Source organism: Phaseolus vulgaris, chromosome 7 (genome assembly GCF_000499845.2).
Source record: "Phaseolus vulgaris cultivar G19833 chromosome 7, P. vulgaris v2.0, whole genome shotgun sequence".
NCBI classification, from domain to species: domain Eukaryota; kingdom Viridiplantae; phylum Streptophyta; class Magnoliopsida; order Fabales; family Fabaceae; genus Phaseolus; species Phaseolus vulgaris.
The window spans coordinates 36698978-36716290 of NC_023753.2; the positions used below are offsets into that span (position 1 = coordinate 36698978).

Sequence of the window (17313 nt, forward strand, 5' to 3'; positions counted from 1 at the left end):
TATACCTTCATAAAAAAGGAAGAAATTGTCTGTATCAAAAAAGATGAATGACTTGGTTTATGTCACGCATAACTTGAAGCTGAAAAATAAATAAATTACAATAGATAATGACAGAATTATGTTTTAGCAGTTCCAATATTAGAAGATAAAATACCAAATCTTCATTGGACTCCTTCTGCAACCAACTACATATACTTAATTAGGAAGCTTCCCAGGTTAAAAAAGAAGATAATTTGAAGGGGAATATCTCTTGTTTCCTTCATTTATAGCCATTTAAGTACCTTCAGTTTGTTAAGGAGCGTTGTAATTCAATTTGATACTGCGAGGAATCAAGAATTAGAAAGAAAAAGAAAATAAAGATTTTTATTGAATAGGATGAAAAGAACAAAGAAATAGGAGAGCTCTCCATCTTCGAAGGTTTACCCTTCCCAAAGGATTGATTCTTTCACAAAGAGCTAATGCTCAATCTACAAAATCAACATCCTTCCTCTTTCCCCCTACATTCTCCTATTATCTAACTCGTTAACTCCCTAACTAACTAATCCTAACTATATCAACTAACTTCCCCCTTCCTGTAGTCCTAAAAATACACCCTTTCCATCATTAGAAAGGCTTCATCAAAAGAAAACATATCCTAGAAAACATGCTTATTTCCAATGAGTGCACCAAAAACAAGTTCTTCAAGGAGGATAAGGGAAAGCAAGCAACAGATGTTGTATTGTGTGTTTATTTTGTAACAATGGGATTTTCCTAAAGTTCAAGTGTTTCACCTAGTAGATGGTGAAGGAAAACAAATCATTATGAAGTCTTAAACAGCAACAAAGACAAATACAAACATGTGTTTGAATCAAATATTATAGATGGACTCGCAAACTTCATCACTAAATACATGCAGCTAGTTATTTTTTGAAACCCCATAACCAAAGATCACCACAGACCCAAAGATAAGTCTGTGCGAAAAATATTCTAGAAACAGCATTTTATGGTAACATTTACGTAATCCATATCATGTCATTAGCACTAACCCCATTAATTATTTAAGATCCAAAACAAAATTTGAAGCTTTGACTTTTGGTATTGGCGTCTGCCATAGATTTCAAAAATGATCCAGAATTCCTATACATAATTTCCACCATTTTGCAGAGAAGTTGTGCACACAAAAAACTCTAGCAATTCCAACTTCCAAAAAACCTCAAGGACAACAAGCACTTTTGAAGAACAAAACAAGAAACCTAAGCATGGTCAAAAAGCATAGACCTACAACTACTTTACAACGACCTTTAATTTATGAGGGATAGAATCTAAAATCAAAAGTCACGAGATGCTTAATAGCACAGTAAAGAAAACAAACCAAAGCTGCACATTATTCATTGATAGGGAAAATAATAATAACAAACATGATGTTAATATGTTATCGTTAATGAATAAGCATGTTTGGATACTTTCCTTGCAAACTTAACATGATTTTAATTTTAATGCCTGATGCACATACTCGATGCTGAAACAAGCACACAGGGAAATATATGGACTTCCATATCCTAATTCTTTACATTCATAGCTCTGAGATGTACAAATGGCCTGCTCAGATAACTGTAGCAACATTATAAAATCATAATGTGTCACCTGACTCAAGAAGTCCATTGCCTCCTTAACAACTTCCCTGAATTTGTCATCATCAAGCCAACCAAACTTTGTAATGCGACAAAAGAGTTGGATCAAGGATCCAAGAACAAAGGGCTCCAGTTCTGGTCCTTTGCTTGCCAGATAATTTATGAGGTAGTTTCCTTCAAAAAAAATAGCAATCTAATCAATTTGGGTTGTAAGAGAATAAGAAATGGAGCAACCACAGTGAGGGAAAATTGACAGCAAGGTAATCCAAAATACTGAACCCAAATTCCCCAAAAACAACCGGAAAAAGAAATAAGAGAAAAGTCAGATTATCCACAAAATAAGTTGATACCAAATTTGGAACAGAGACTTCAATTCATACAAAATTAAGTTAACAAGTATTTTAGAATGTAACTCATAACACCGGAACATCACTCGGTAAATTCTTTTTAGGAAATAGACAAATCATGTATGTTCCCGCAGACCCAAGCCAAAAAGCCCCTAAAATACTCCTAGTCATAATCATCTGCAAGCAAGAATATTACGAATATCAATCCGGAGCTGTAAAGGAAGGCTTTGCTCAGTCACTTGCTTCAACAAGCTCGAACTTGCCAACATCAATGCATACGGAGAGGATGCATTATCCAGAACATATTGGCACTGTGAAATGTAGTCACTGTTTAAGGAAAAGCATTTCAGTGTGCTTTCCGCCTGTGCTCTTTCAACAGAATCCTGCGAGTTATAAAGCCTCTCACACATTGCTTCCAGCTGGGCTAAAGTCTCCATTCTTCACTGTGTACGAAGTGTATCCAACAATTCAGATGAAGAAGTCAGTTCTTCTCCTTTTTCCCACGTATAACCAATATATATCTACAAGATTTCATGTGAATTCAAGTACATATTTAGAGGTGGAAACACAAAAAAGAAACTAAAGCAAGAATCAGTTCAGTACAAGCATCAGGCAACACCAAAGTTTATAAATTTGATATAGTAACACTAAAATATTAAATGTTTACAGGTGTACAAGATAATGTTTTCAAATCTCAAACTGTTTCAATTACAAGTATACTCTAAAATACAAAGATAGCTCTGCATAAAAGGATCACAGCAGAATTCGCCAACAAATCCAGCTACAATGGCACTTGTCCGTAGAAAATGAGCAGTGCAGTCCTGACACAAAAAAAAAAGTCTATTATTTTTCAAAAACAAAATCATAATCATAATAATGAATCTTTCAATAAATAAAAAGTTTTTTTTAATCCACATAATACAAAAAATACAGAAACATGTAAACAACTGCCATTCTCTTGATCATCATAAAGAAGTTGTTCCGAATTCTGAGCAAATCTTGTTAAGGCCTTAAGAGCAAAATCATTAAAGCATTACAAACATAACATATGTCAATGCCCGTAATATTCACAACAAGATGCGACTAGGAGTATTTATTTTAAAAGAAAATATATTCACAACAAGATGCGACTCAGATTCAATAAAAGATATGTTGATCCATCACCTTCCTTATGCACATTAATATTGTATAAGGTAGTGGCAGGAACATTCCTTCTTCACGTAACTTTTGTGTATGGTAAGAGATAGAAATCAAAATCAGTCATTCAATTTATTGGCATAAAATATGATTGATTGTTTTACAATAACAAATACCTATATGCATATTATATATGAACCTTTGTTGGCATCTATTAGCAAACCATATTTAGGTCAATCCACACTTACAGATGGGGAAAATCCACAATGAATGAGAAATGGCCGAGTTTTGGACATGGTATCTCACTGGGTTATCAATAGTGACAAATAGTGCACTATACCAGATTTAGGTCACTACATTATACAAACCTTATATTGACCCCTTCATTCTTCTCTCCCGCACACTATCACTGTGCAAGCTATCTCTTCTTTTTCTCCAGTGACCCCTTCCGTTTCGGATGACCTGCTCCATTCCACTCATACAGATTTCTTTCTTCATTTCTGTGCTCTGTTTCTTTTTTCTTTTCTTTTTTTTCTTTCTACGCTCTGTTTGCCTTTCTTCTTCTACCTTCACATATATTTTCCTTTCTTTGTTTACCTCTTTTCTCTTTCACCCACTATCTATTTTCTTCTTCTTTAATATCAATTATTCTTTTTCTTTTTTCCCTTACTGTCCAGATGCAGCAGCAGCTACTTGCATGTTTTCTATTATTAATTATGAATAGTTTGAGAATTGAATATTTATTCTATTTCCAAGCACTTATATTAACTATTCATAACAAATAAATTAGTAAGAAAGGAGAGACACAAATGGAAGAGAAAAGAAATCGTCAAAAATTATATCAATGATGGCTAACACTACGTACAGATGCAGCACATCAACTCTATACAGATCTACCAAAGACACCCTCCTAAAATCACCATTAGAATTTATAAATGCAAATTGAGAATAATACAGCCTTTTAGCAAATTGCTAACCTCTAAAATCAACACACAGTAAATGTTAGTCTGCAGATTGACACTTCACTGAAATGGACCCACACCGTTCATGCATAAGTAGCCAAAGGCAACAAATAGATGTGATCGAATAACAACTCAACCTTAAACTGCTAATGCCTTTGGGCAGACACTTTATTAAGGCCAAAAAAAACTGTTTTAACACCTAATGATTACAATAACAGACAAAACAAAACCATCTAACTTGCAATATGCAATGAAAAGGTATAGATAATCATAACCAGTTGCTAGTCCTCTACAATGAACACGTGCTAGAAAATAAATCTGCCCATAAATTCACATGTTAAAAATAGCATGCAATCACATAATAAATATTTTGTTAATTTTAAAGCAAACAAACGCAAATTGCTTGATTCCTATGTCATTCTTCACAATGCTCTAATAATAGCAATGTAGACAAAACCCTGCCCACCATAGGCACACCAATTCCCCTTTCTTCGGTGCATAGACAACCCCTTCTCACCAAGCCTCATAATATGGAGACAACAAACTGTGTCAACCGAAGGTTTGAAGTAATTCAAACACAATGCTAGAACACAAACACACTGATCATCAAAAGCTAACAAAGCACCAGAAAATAAAAGGTTTAGCAAACTTAAAAAAACAATAAAGAAACACCACAAATTTGACAGCGCTAAACACACCTAGAATAAAGTATCGGAGCACAGCAACAGACACACATTTCGATAAGATACAACAAAAACAAGTGCATACTCAACCAGGTAAAGTGTTTGCAAAGTTATTGATCGATTATAGCGTTTAACACATGTCAAAAGCGCGGATAAAAAAATCAAAAAAAAAAAAACTAACCTAATAATCCATGCATAAAAACACAAACATAAACATAAACATGTAGCGTTGTAGGAAAAGAAAAAATCGTAGAAGGACATTGAGAGATTGTGAAGGAGGTTCGTACAGAGAATATGAATGGCGATTGCAAAAAGAAGCTGGCAAAGATTTTGAGTTCAAAAGCAGCGTGGGAGAGTGTGGTGCTGAAGAGATGAGAAAGAGGGCTATGAGTTTTCAGAGTGTAGAGAAGAAGGAAGACCAATGAGGTTTTGGGTGTAATTTTTATAGGACAATTTCATTAACTATCTTTTTTCTTTTTTTTTTCATTTTAACTTTTCTCTTTCTTTCTTCCTCTCTGTGTGGGCCCCGTATCGTGGAATTTCTTGAGACTTGAGATTGCAAGACAATATAAAACAGTTTATTTCAATTTCAAAACACTTTCTTGCGTCAAAATATGCAAATATGAACAAATATTTTCAGATATTTTCTCACAGAGTATTTTATTTTAAATTTTTAAAAAAGTAGAATAATTATCTACAATTAAAAAACAATATTTTTTAAGAAAATAAAAATATTTTTAATCGTATTACAATAATACAGTTGAAATTATATATACTAGTGAAATGTTTTTTTAATTTTATAAAAAAATAATTAAAAAATAAAAGAATAATACAATTTAAAAATATATATTTAATTTTTTAAAATTATTTCAAACTTTATATAATTGGTCTTTTTTAATTAGAGTTTATTTAATTATTTAAAATAAAAAAGTTGCGTTTAATTATTTATTTTAAAAATGAATTAATATTTTTTATTTATTAAACAATAAAAATTTTGAGTTAAAAAATAATTTTGAAATTCTGAAACTGTATTGTTGTTCTTTTTTTTTATATAAAGTTTTCGTGTTAGGCATCACTATGCAACTCTGTATTGTTGTTCTTTAATCTCCTCAATATTTCATCATCGTCACTTCACCAGTCTTCCATCTTCAATGCTTAAAAAATTCTAATGTTAAGATTATGAAATTGTATATTGCTAATTTTTTTCATATATTCATCTATTTTATTTATTTTATTTTAAACATATTTAATTAAAAATAAATATAAATATAGAAAATAAAAAATTAACGCAAATAATAATATATTATTTAATTTGATTAAATTTTATATTTAATTATATAAAAATAAAAAATCCGGATAAAGTGTGCCGCTAGTACTAAATAATTTATATGCTCTGGTATAGATATTGTAAATAGTTATAATAAGATGTATTTATTTATAATTACAAATTTTAACTATTGTATTTTTCTTTCCTACTTTCTTTTTTAATTAAAAAATATATAAAATACAAATATTTATAATATTATTGAGTATAATATAAGAGATGTAATTTTTAAAAATATAAAATCATATAGTGACACGGATAGGCAAATGTTTTGTTTTTGAAATTCAAAATATAATTGTGAAAATGTAATATTTTGGTAAAAGCCAATATGAAATAGTTCTTAGCGCATTTCATAAATAATTTTACATTTATTTAACGAACAACAAATTGTAAATCATTTTTAGTCATTAAAAATCTATTTCTATGTATTTTTAAATCAGATTTAATTAATTTTAAATAATAATTTTTATTTAAAAACTATACAACATGTTTTATGAGTGTGTAGCAGTTTATTTCAACTAACTGATTAAATGTAAAAAAAAATGTGTTTAAGATCTCTAAGTATTTAAAAGAATATTTAATTAAGTGTTTTACAATAAGTATCAAATATGATTTTATCATAATTTTAATAGTTCTTGTCTTAGGCTCTCTATATTTTTTTTTTAATCAAAATCCTTGTAATCTCTTTGTTTTGTTATGAAATAACACACTTATATTTTAGTTAGAAGTAATTAATGTCTATTTGTTGCATAAATGGTTGAAGTTAAAAAAAAAATACTAAATTATATTTACAGTGAAAATTATTATAGGAAACTCGATAAAATTGACTAAAAAAATTAATATTCACTAATAGTCAAACCAGTATAAAAATATAAAAAACATATTTTATCATTTTATCTCTCCCTAATTGTATTTTTAGATTTTTTTAAAAAAGTAATATACAATTCAATGATATATTATTGAATATTCAACTTATTTTCCCACATATGATATAACACTATTTTTTATGGAAACATTTAATTAACTACATTTTAGTTAAACTAAAAAATTAAAAAATATAATCATCCATATCTAAACCATTTAATGCACATTATAAATCAACATCTTTCACATATAATAATGCACATATAACATTTTTTTTATATAAAAACGTTTGATGAGTTATTTTTCAGTTAAAAAAAAAACATAACTAACTTATTTTGTTGATTCCTAACTAAACCACAATTACAAGTAATTTATAAGGTTATTTAGTAAATATTTTTCACATTAAGAATATATGTAACACACATCACGAAATACGTATAATTTATAGAATGTATGAAAAAAATATAAATCTATATATTATATTGAGTGGAAATGGCTGGCCGTAAAGAATTTACGGACTGATTTTTCTAACCCAACCCGTATAAGAAATATTTATTAAAAAATTATTTTTTTAAATAAAAAATTTGAATTTTTTTTATTTAGATGCATTAGGTAAATAGTCTCATAATATTATTATTTCCATGAAAGTAAGATGTTATTAAAAATTTCGGAATGTAAAATATGAGGTTACAGGAAGAAAATATGAGGGTGTAAAAAAAAAAATTATACATTTTAAAGTTATGCGGGTTATACAGACCAACTCGCCCCGCCCCGCACTTGGTGCGCGCGGCTGCGAATTATGCGGACGGGCCAGCGGGTTGAAATAAACAACCCGCCCCGCATTTTTTTCAGCGGTCCGCGGGTTGGTCTACACGGTCCGCCCCACTTTGTCACCCCTAATATTATATAATAACTTAATAATAAGGATTTATGTGTATAAATATATTTAAATTTTTTTTTAACAAATGTTTCTTAAAAGAGTTTATTCATTACTTTTATAATCATATTAAAAATTTATATAATAAATTTAAGTTTTTTAAAAATTAATGTATTTATCTTCTAAAATTGTGTTAAAATTATTATAAATTAAATAAATATTTTTTAAATTATACATTTCATCAATAATATGTGTCAATGGAGTCTCGAATTATACATACCATTTAATAGCGTGTCCACCTCATAGCTAAGAACACATTAACCCTCTCTCTCTTCTCTCTTTACCTTTCAATCCTTGTTCGTTTCAGATATACCCAATTCTACTTCCACGCTTTCATTCTACGCAAATTTCACTCTATTTCTCGTTAATCCTCTTTTGTGTTCGCCAGAGGAAATTCAGAAGCTATGGAAAATTCCCAAGATCAACCACTTCCTCCAGGTGTTCCTTCGTGGCCAAACTATGCCCATGCCGCTCCTTCACCTCAATACCCTTTTCCTCCCAACAATCTTCAACAAGGAACCCTTCCACACTATGCTTTTCCCATTCCCAATTCTAACCTTGCTCAGAACACTAGAGTGGACGATGCCACAGTAACCGTTTCCAATAGCATCGCTTCGAACAACTACGGAGCACACTTCAATGGCTCGCACGACATTGATGTTGCTGCTCAGGATGCAGTGCTGCTCGAACAAGTATGTTGCTTTCTCTTGTGCCAGGTTTTACATTGCTGTTTTCGGTTCTTTGTGATTTTATTGAGACTGTGGAGAAATGTGGGTGCGATTGTTGTTGTGCTGATCTTGTGGACCGTGTTTTAAGTTCTTGCTCTTGTGTTTTTTTTGTTTTTTTTTTGGTTATTTTTCATTTATTTGACTGTTCTGGGTGTTTTGGATTTGTTTTTATTGATAGGAAATTGCGATGCAAAATGTCATAAGGAGTCAAAGGTGTGTGTTGGTTTTCGTTTTCCTTTGTTCAATTATGTGGAAATGCTTTCTTGAAATGTTAAGTGGTTTGAGGTAGTGGGATTGTTGAGTTGGATGTTTGTGTTTGGCCATTCTAGAGAGGGAAGAACTGATGCTGCACCTAACGAGGATAATTTTGATGTATTCTCAGAGCGGCGTGACCCCGGTGCTTTGAAGGTGTGTGACAAAAACGTGATTGGGATTAATTTTATTTCTTTTGAAGAGTAGGAGAGTTAGACAGAGCTTTTCTATTTTTTGTTTTTATTTTTTAAAAAAACAGGAGCATCTGTTGAAAATGGCCACAGAGCATAGGACTGAAATGGCTGTGAAGCGTGGGAAAGCTGCACGTGTGGAAGAAGGTCTGTAGTTTACTTAACCAAGTGTTCTTATTTCTATACCATTTTGCTTCCTTTCTCTCCAGTTCAATGGTAATGTGGCATTGGTGGACTGATATTGTGAGGTTGATCATACCATTTCAATATCATGTTGGATTTATAGGGTTTTAGGGAAGGCAAAAAAGACAGTTATTATGTGCACCCTTTGGGAATTTGGGCTGGCCATGTTCCTTAACGCAGTAATTCCCTCAAAGGAACAGCTAGAGCACTTTGAATGGATTAACCACAGGAAATCTTCAGGCAACCTCTGGCCTTCTTTGAGTGGAACTAGATATTACTTTACAGGTCGTAGGGTGGGTTTGGGACAGTAAGCAACTTACTTAAGTGCTTATTGAATAATTGCTTATCATGTAAACACTTCTTTATATGTTGTTTCAATAATTGAAGATGAAGTGGGGCTAAATTGTTTCCAGACAAGTTGTAAGTGTTTTTCATATGCTATCGTAGAGAGCTTATTGAGAGAAACTAAAAAAGCCTGTAAACATATCATAGCTATTTGTTCGTAAGCTCTTCCAAATACTTACAAAAGTGCTTATGTCATAAAATAAGCCTAAATAAACTATAAATAAGCTCTTTGAAACATGTCACTTATACTAATAATTTCATCTAGAGAATGTTGTAAAACTCGAGGATCATAGAGGATCAAAAGGGGGATAAAAATTCGTGACTCAAGAATGTAACTAGACTCGTGAGTGTTATGAGATACAAAAAGTTGTATTCATAGACCTGTGTATGCGTTAAAAATAATATAGACGATAAAAATAAATTATAATAAGTCCCAAGTAATTATATCCAATACTTAACACAACTAAACATAGGTTTACAACTCATGAAATAACTAATAAACTCATATATGATTAATACAAACAAACAATCCAAGAAGATCATTCATATTAAAAGTAGGATAAGCATCCTTCTCCAGTTGATCTTCATTTTCATTAATGTCATCTCCTTTCGTGACCATCATTATCAGCAATTGGAGGAACCTTCAAATTATCCATAGGTGCAGCAACACCACCACCACTGACATCTTTTCCAACTTCAACTAAGATGTCTTCATCCGAAGGTTCCAAAGTTGAACTCTTCACTTGTTGATACAGTAAATGGTATAACATTGTTGTAGAAAAATAAAGCAATTTCTTGATATGGATCCTGCCTCTCACTTTTCTTGAAAATGACATTGAAAGTGGTTTGACTGCCAGTTCCTTTTTCTTGAAAATACTTGATGAGTCATAACTCTCCTCTTCTTGCCTTAGTCTTTTGAATCACCCACACTACTCCCCCTCCGAGTTCTTTTAATTTTGATTTTTTATTCAAACTTTTCTGTAAATGCTAAACAACATCCAACATTAAACTTTTAACATCTCCAGGAACTGCTACACATGTCCAATATCCTTTTAAGTTCCTGCTAGATGATGATTCAATCGATAGATTCCTTGTGTTAATACTTCCTCACAATATTTTCACTTCACAGTTCTTGCTTTCCCACCAAGAGAAACACACCGACCCCATGCAAGATCAGTCCTTGCTCCAATACGACTTCCTCTTCTATTAGCGTGACTCGAACCACTTCTAGCTGATGCCATTTGTTTTCCTTCAAATTCTAAACAAAATAGAGAAGCTTCTAGCAAGAATAGAGAACACTCTCCAGCAAGAACAAAAGAAGTAAAGACAGAGCAAAACATAGCAAGCATCGACAACTCCAAAGGCATCACCGAAGACAATGTTTGTGAGTGCTATGATGCCGACAATGGAGAAGCTAGTGTCGGCAGGAGCTACATTAGTGCTTTGATGGCTGTCAGCAATGACAATTATTGTTGTTTGACAGCAGCGTCAGCGTCAAGGTTAGGGGGGTGTGCACAACGTCATGAGTAGTCTCCTTCGTCTCTAATTTGCGAATGGGTGGGAACTCTAGCAGAACAAAAGGACCATACGAGTTTGGCTGGGTCTTGTCCCATAGCCAACAAATGGGCCGTTGAACCCTAGCTGCAAAAAACAGAAAGGATCGATGTGGCACACAATCCCGATATTTGACGAGCAGCCTTACGACTCCACAGTGATCTGTGCCTATCTCTATCTGCCATCTATTTCAGCTTGTAGCATCCCCTGCACTTGTGGGATCGCACGAGTTTTCTCGAGATTTTAACATCATTGCATCTATTATCGTCTTTTAATGGTAATAATTTGTCTGATTACTTTGGGATTATATGCATTCTGTATCAGGTAACACAGAAATAGGCAATGGATATGGTGTGCCTGGTGGAGGTGCCTATTATGATGGTCCAAAACTTAATACTACTGCAGGTAAATATGATTACAAATATTTTTAACTCATGTAGTAGACTCTTGTACCTTAACTTTGTTGCTTTTGGAACTGTGAAGTAGGTAACAATGCTGTCAGTCAGTCTGATCCTATACTTGATAGATGTTCAGAACAAAAACCTGCAGCTAAAGAATTGCCTGAGTACCTCAAGCAGAGGTTGAGAGCTAGGGGTATTCTTGGAGAAAATTCATGTACTGCAGATCCAGTAAGTATATTGATCTTAGATTATATTTGTTATCATATTCAATTTCCTCTCCTTCACCTATTTATTTTTTCTTTTTTCTGTTATTTTCCTCCTTGGAAGTGGGGGTGACAATCTATTTTTGAGGCCTCATTCTACAACTTTGTACTACAAATTTCACGTTGGGTTTGAAAATGTGACATTTGATTGTGCTGCAATTTTAACTTCTAGTTTCTCATGCCATGTGCTTTCCAGTAATTATTTTCAATTTGTTCAACTACCTTACAGATTACCTGTTTCTGAGTTTCAGAAAGCCAATGCAGCTGAAGTTACGGAAAATCAAAAGTTGCCACCAGGATGGGTGTGTATCACTATCACTTGTTGTAAAGTTTGCCATAGAATTTGGGTGGAAAAATTCTTTGCATATGCCTTCAGCTATTTAAATCTCTTAATCACTCTTGGACCTTTTTAAACCAAATCCTAACTTTTACCAAAAAAGATATAATTAAGATTTTGGTGTCACATCACAGTTGCTGCATATTTCGGACAATAAGCATATCTTATTTTTATCAATACCCTACTACTTCTAGCTCATATGAATCTCTAATTTTCCATGTAGGTTGAGGCAAAAGATCCTGTAAGTGGGGCATGTTATTATTATAATGAAAGTACTGGGAAGAGTCAATGGGAAAATCCTCAAAAGTCATACTTAACTGAGAAATCACCATCATCTTCACATCTTCCAGAATATTGGGTGGAGTCATTGGATGAAACAACAGGTTCAGCTATAATTATCATGTGGTTTCGTCTGGTCTTTATATGAGTTTTATTTATTATATTCTAAGGAGACTCACTGGTTTAGATTAGAGAAAGAATGGCTAAAATATAATTACTCCAAGGGGTTTTTTGGTAGAAGGAAAATTTTAGTTTCTCAGGAATCTAAAGTTGCCAAAATATGTTTCTCATGTTTTGTTTACCTCTTAAAGAATAACATTCCCAAGAAACAATGTTTCTCGGAATTGGTTGTTGGCCGAGTTTCCTCAGAAAAACATTCCCATGGGAGTGTTAAAATGGAAGTTTACTAAAAAAGGTTAACATGTTACTCTTATTAAATCATTTAATGTGGTAATGAATTAAAATGTAGTGAAAATAACACGATAGTCTTTGGTCTGTAGAGAACTTATATAAATATTCCTAGCAATATTTGACCAACCAAACATAATTTAGTCATTCCTAAGAATCAAAATTCTGAAGACTCATGATTCTTGGATTTCATGGCATCCACTAGTGTTCTTTATGAAACTTTGTTTCCTCATACCCCTCAACAAAATATTTATTCCTATATCATATTTTTATTATTAGAAGATATCAAATCTCCTTTATGTATTATATTAATGCCATTTGTATTGTCTCAAACACGATTTCAGCTCGATGTCTCTCTTTCCTATACTTTAACAATTCTAACATTTGACTTTTATTTGTTCTTCCCTTTTGCATGTTTTTGTTTTGTCAATTAGTGAATGTATTTGATTCGTCATTCATTGTTGTTTGATATAAACATTACAAATTTTCAATAGTGACTAGGTATATATGCTACCGGGTTCAATGTATATTTAGTTTCCTTGGTAGAGAAATAAAATGTTTCAACACTTGTGAAATGATTTTTAGAGTGGTTTGTTTGTTGGGCCAGTTTATCCATAGACTTTGTTGTAGTTGTATGATAGATTTTTCTTATCTTTTTTGCCATTGTTTGAAGAATTTAAGTTACCTTATCTATTATTTCTTTGTATTTCAGGTCATAAGTATTACTACAATACAAAAACTCATGTATCACAATGGCAACGACCTAATTTAGCTCACAATGTTCCTGTTGGTGATGGATATGACGAATCATCTAATTTAGCACGGTGCACGGGATGTGGTGGTTGGGGTGTTGGCCTTGTTCAAACATGGGGTTATTGCAATCACTGCACAAGGTAGAGAGTTGTTACTGTTAATGATTATTGAGGTCTTAGTGTATGTTTGGTTCATTTTATTTAGGAGAAATAATTGCTTACTTTTGGAGAATGGTTACTCTTAAGCGATTGTTTCTTTAAAAATAATCCCAACCAAACTTGCTAATGTTGGAGAATTTTTATTGTTAGTTTATATGTATCATATGTTGAATAGTAATTGAAGGTCACAAGAAAATGTGCTTTAATTGTAAATAAAATCTACAAAAGTACAACCAGAACCATAGATCCTGCTCACTGCGGTGAAAATGAAATCTGCAAAATTAATGTTGATTTTTTTCTTCATGTATGACTATATACATCATCTGCTTACCTTTTTTTTCTTCTAAATTAGCTGCAAAGGTTTATCTCTAATATTTAGTTTGGTTTTATTAAAAATGCAGGGTTCTGAATCTTCCTCAATGTCAATATTTGTCCTCAAGTTTGAATAATCAGCAAAGCAGTGCTGCACATCCCGGTGAAATTTCAGATAATAAGTCTAGCAAACAAGGGTTAGTTGTATGAAGATCTGCAGTGCTATTAAATTTTTAACAAAAGCTTATTGTTGTTCAGTTGATGTTATCTAGCCAAATTTGTTGCTGCACATGCTTGGGGCAGACCTCTATAATAATATATAATTAAATTTAAACTTCCACTATCCATCTTTTAGATTTTCTCTTTTTCTACACCATGCTTTCATGAAAAGTCTAAAATATGCTTAGATTAAAAGCTTGTATAGCAAATACACTTTCTTTTAGGTTCTGTTCCATATTGCGATAATACTTCCTAGAGGTAAACTGTGGAAAGGTGCATTCTGAGGAAATGATTGATGAAAATTAAGGGGAAGTGAACTTTTGAAAAGAAACTGATGGGAACCAGTATTATTGAATAAAAACAATAAAACTGCAGAGATAGAGAGCTCTAATTACAATGAATAACACTGAAGAATGTAAATGCAGAATAGAAAACGAAACCTATCACATGGGCAAAGTCTACTCTGCCCTTGACCTCTGCCACCCTATATATTCCTCAAAATGCTCAATACTCCCTGCCCTTGTATTTCACAGTTTTGCTCAATGCTCCTCTGCCACCCTTGATATTCCCCAAAATGCTCAATAATCATATACAGTCCATTGAATTGTTGGGTCGGGAGTTTTGGGCTGGGTTGCTATCATCTCATCATCTGTTATCTCACAGTTTTGCCTTGAAATCTATACGTTTGTCTTTACTGGAGCCATAAAGGATTGTATTGATTCGATTTCTTTTCCTAGGACCAGTTTGAAACCTCCATTTCACAAGGGAAGTAGAAAAGGGGGAAAGAAACGTGCTCATGCAGAGGATGATGAGTTGGATCCCATGGACCCTAGCTCCTATTCTGATGCTCCTCGTGGTGGCTGGTATGTGTATTGTATGTTTTATACACACACACACACACACACATATATATATAAAATAGAAAAGCTCGCTTAAATGATTAGTAACTATAAATGTATGATTACTTTCAGGGTCGTGGGTCTGAAAGGTGTGCAGCCACGAGCAGCTGACACAACAGCAACAGTATGTACATTATTTTTTTATTTTATTTTTATTTTACTTTCAGAAATTCTTTTGTTCCTATCTTTTCCTTAGTTGCTTTTCTTATTGATACATTTGATGTCTATTTTTTTTCAATGCATTTTTTACCAAAGTAATGCTTTAACCTGGTATCCATGGATGGTTTAATACCCAGAAGAATTTTGCAACTGAATGAAGTTATCCACGAAAATGTCTTGTGTATAAACAATAAAAAAGTTGGTGAAATTGTGTAATGATAGATTACGGGTAGAATTGGTGGGATATTGAGCTTCTATTTGATGCCAAGCTAGCCTCTAGTGCCACTGGGTAACAGTGATGTCTTTTATGCAGAAACAGAGAAAAGTAGAATGTCTGCCATAATAATTTTTGGTTTCAGTTTCCTTACATTCCTCAACTGAGCCTTATTTATAAATTCTTTCTCTATCAATTTCAGGGTCCTCTCTTTCAACAACGACCATATCCATCACCTGGAGCTGTTTTGCGGAAGAATGCTGAAATTGCTTCTCAGAAGAAGAAACCAAATTCACAATTTACTCCCATATCTAAAAGGGGTGATGGAAGTGATGGGCTTGGTGATGCAGATTAGAACCATCTTATCACAACAGTGAACTAATTTATCTTGCCCTTTTTGCCAAGTGGATGAAAATTTATCAGATACATTTTACTCTAAGATCCATGAGTTAGATAAGGATGCCACAGCATTGGCAAAACCATCTGTGCTGTTGTGCAATAATACCGTGACTTGCTGCAAATACTGGAGAATTTTGCATCACTTCAATGCTATAACGGAAGCCATACTTGAAGCGTCTGATGGGTGATGATGAAAATTGCACTCGGCTTGGTAGAGGCATTCATGAGCAGAAACGTCATAGCCATATGATTTTTCACGATTGGAAAATTCTAGAACCTCAAGGTTGCAAGAAAGTAAATTCTGAACCTTCCAACATTGTCTGTGCTCTTTCTTTTTGTTCATCTTTATAGCTAATCGTGTTACGCTAGAAATATAGTTTTCTTTTTCATTATGGTACGGTCGGATTTTATGGTTGATGGAGATGTATGTAGTCCACATCTTGTTCATCTTTCGATAAATCTTACTATGGATGGTTTCTAAATGAATAATTTGAAACAATATAAATCTATTTTGAATTATTCATTTTGGAATCAAAGAGAATGCACTTTAGAATCTTACTTCTGGCATACACTTTTTTCTGGAATGTCTAATCTATAAAAAAAGGTAATACTTTAGATGTTATATTCTAAAGGGTTTAAGAAATTTAGAAGGTTATTTCTCTATGATAGGAAGGTGCATTAAACGCAACTTGACCTATTAAGTCATCGAACAAGTAGGTTGAATTAAGTCATTTTTTGACAAATCATGATTCTATTCCTTTTCGTGTTCATGTTGGTATATGCATAAGTTTTCATATAAGTAAAAAATAGAAGTTTGATATTATGTTTCATAAATAAAGTTGGATTTCATTGTTTTAAAAAATGCATTGATGTGAGGTGAAAAGTGTGGAAGTTAAATTGAATAAAGTTGAGAAAATAAAGAGATTCTATGCTATGTTTGAAAACTAGATGAAATCTGGTACCAGATGCAAATACATAAAGATGAAGATGATATGAAGATCAGACAAGTTCAAAAGAAGTGCTACACACAAGCTTACAAAGACAAGATGAACATGCAATTAGCATATGCACTCAAAAGTTGTATCCTGAGACACATGAAAGATTGTTTCTCCCAAAAAGTGGTGTCTCATGGATTTCAAAGAAGATATTGGCATTCATACAACCTATGCTTGAGTGTTGTATGCTTATTTAGTATGGAGAGTGCAACAAGGTAGTTACTCAAATAAAATTTGTCCTTCACCTAAACAAAAGTATTCTACAACAGAAGTGTCATAATAAAGTCAAACAATGTTATAACGCAAAAAGACAAAGTGGAAACACTCGGTCATAATACACAGTTTTGGGACTCCTATAAATAGAAGTTGTGTCATGATATAAGTTTGTTGAATCAACGAA

At 32.7% G+C, this 17313-nt stretch overlaps 2 protein-coding genes across 7 annotated transcripts in view; one reads left to right on the forward strand and one right to left on the reverse strand.

Annotated features, from left to right (window-relative positions):
- Nucleotides 1-5158, reverse strand: part of LOC137830478 (uncharacterized) — a 32978-nt gene extending 27820 nt beyond the window's left edge. For 2 of the 3 annotated variants that reach the window (XM_068637850.1, XM_068637848.1), the window contains exons 1-4: nt 5027-5158; nt 2670-2778; nt 2154-2478; nt 1624-1784 (exon numbers count right to left, since the gene is read on the reverse strand). In XM_068637850.1, the coding sequence (XP_068493951.1) occupies nt 1624-1784; nt 2154-2394 (402 nt within the window). In that variant the 5' untranslated portion in view covers nt 2395-2478; nt 2670-2778; nt 5027-5158. The remainder of the gene's footprint in view (nt 1-1623; nt 1785-2153; nt 2479-2669; nt 2779-5026) is intronic. The other variant, XM_068637849.1, reaches the window with a different exon arrangement.
- Nucleotides 5159-8071: 2913 nt separating this feature from the next.
- LOC137830475 (uncharacterized) lies at nt 8072-16437 on the forward strand. 4 transcript variants are annotated; one of them, XM_068637837.1, is made up of 13 exons: nt 8072-8556; nt 8771-8805; nt 8922-9000; nt 9104-9182; nt 11442-11522; nt 11601-11746; nt 12033-12083; nt 12342-12501; nt 13518-13698; nt 14118-14225; nt 14985-15110; nt 15219-15270; nt 15722-16437. In XM_068637837.1, exons 1-13 carry the CDS (start codon nt 8269-8271, stop codon nt 15872-15874), a joined length of 1539 nt encoding a protein of 512 aa, XP_068493938.1. In that variant the 5' UTR covers nt 8072-8268; the 3' UTR covers nt 15875-16437. The 4 variants fall into 4 exon arrangements, with proteins under 4 accessions (XP_068493938.1, XP_068493939.1, XP_068493940.1 ...); XM_068637838.1 differs by having other exon boundaries at nt 11604-11746; XM_068637839.1 differs by having other exon boundaries at nt 8077-8556; nt 14991-15110.
- Nucleotides 16438-17313: the final 876 nt, after the last annotated feature.

What these genes read in the sequence shown, in the direction of transcription:
- LOC137830475 (XM_068637837.1), top strand. Translation starts at nt 8,269, where the DNA reads ATGGAAAATTCCCAAGATCAACCACTTCCTCCAGGTGTTCCTTCGTGG. An exon ending in AAAACTTAATACTACTGCAG is followed by an intron (nt 11,523 to 11,600) that starts GTAAATATGATT and finishes GGAACTGTGAAG; the next exon opens with TAGGTAACAATGCTGTCAGT. An exon ending in CAGCTGACACAACAGCAACA is followed by an intron (nt 15,271 to 15,721) that starts GTATGTACATTA and finishes TATCAATTTCAG; the next exon opens with GGTCCTCTCTTTCAACAACG.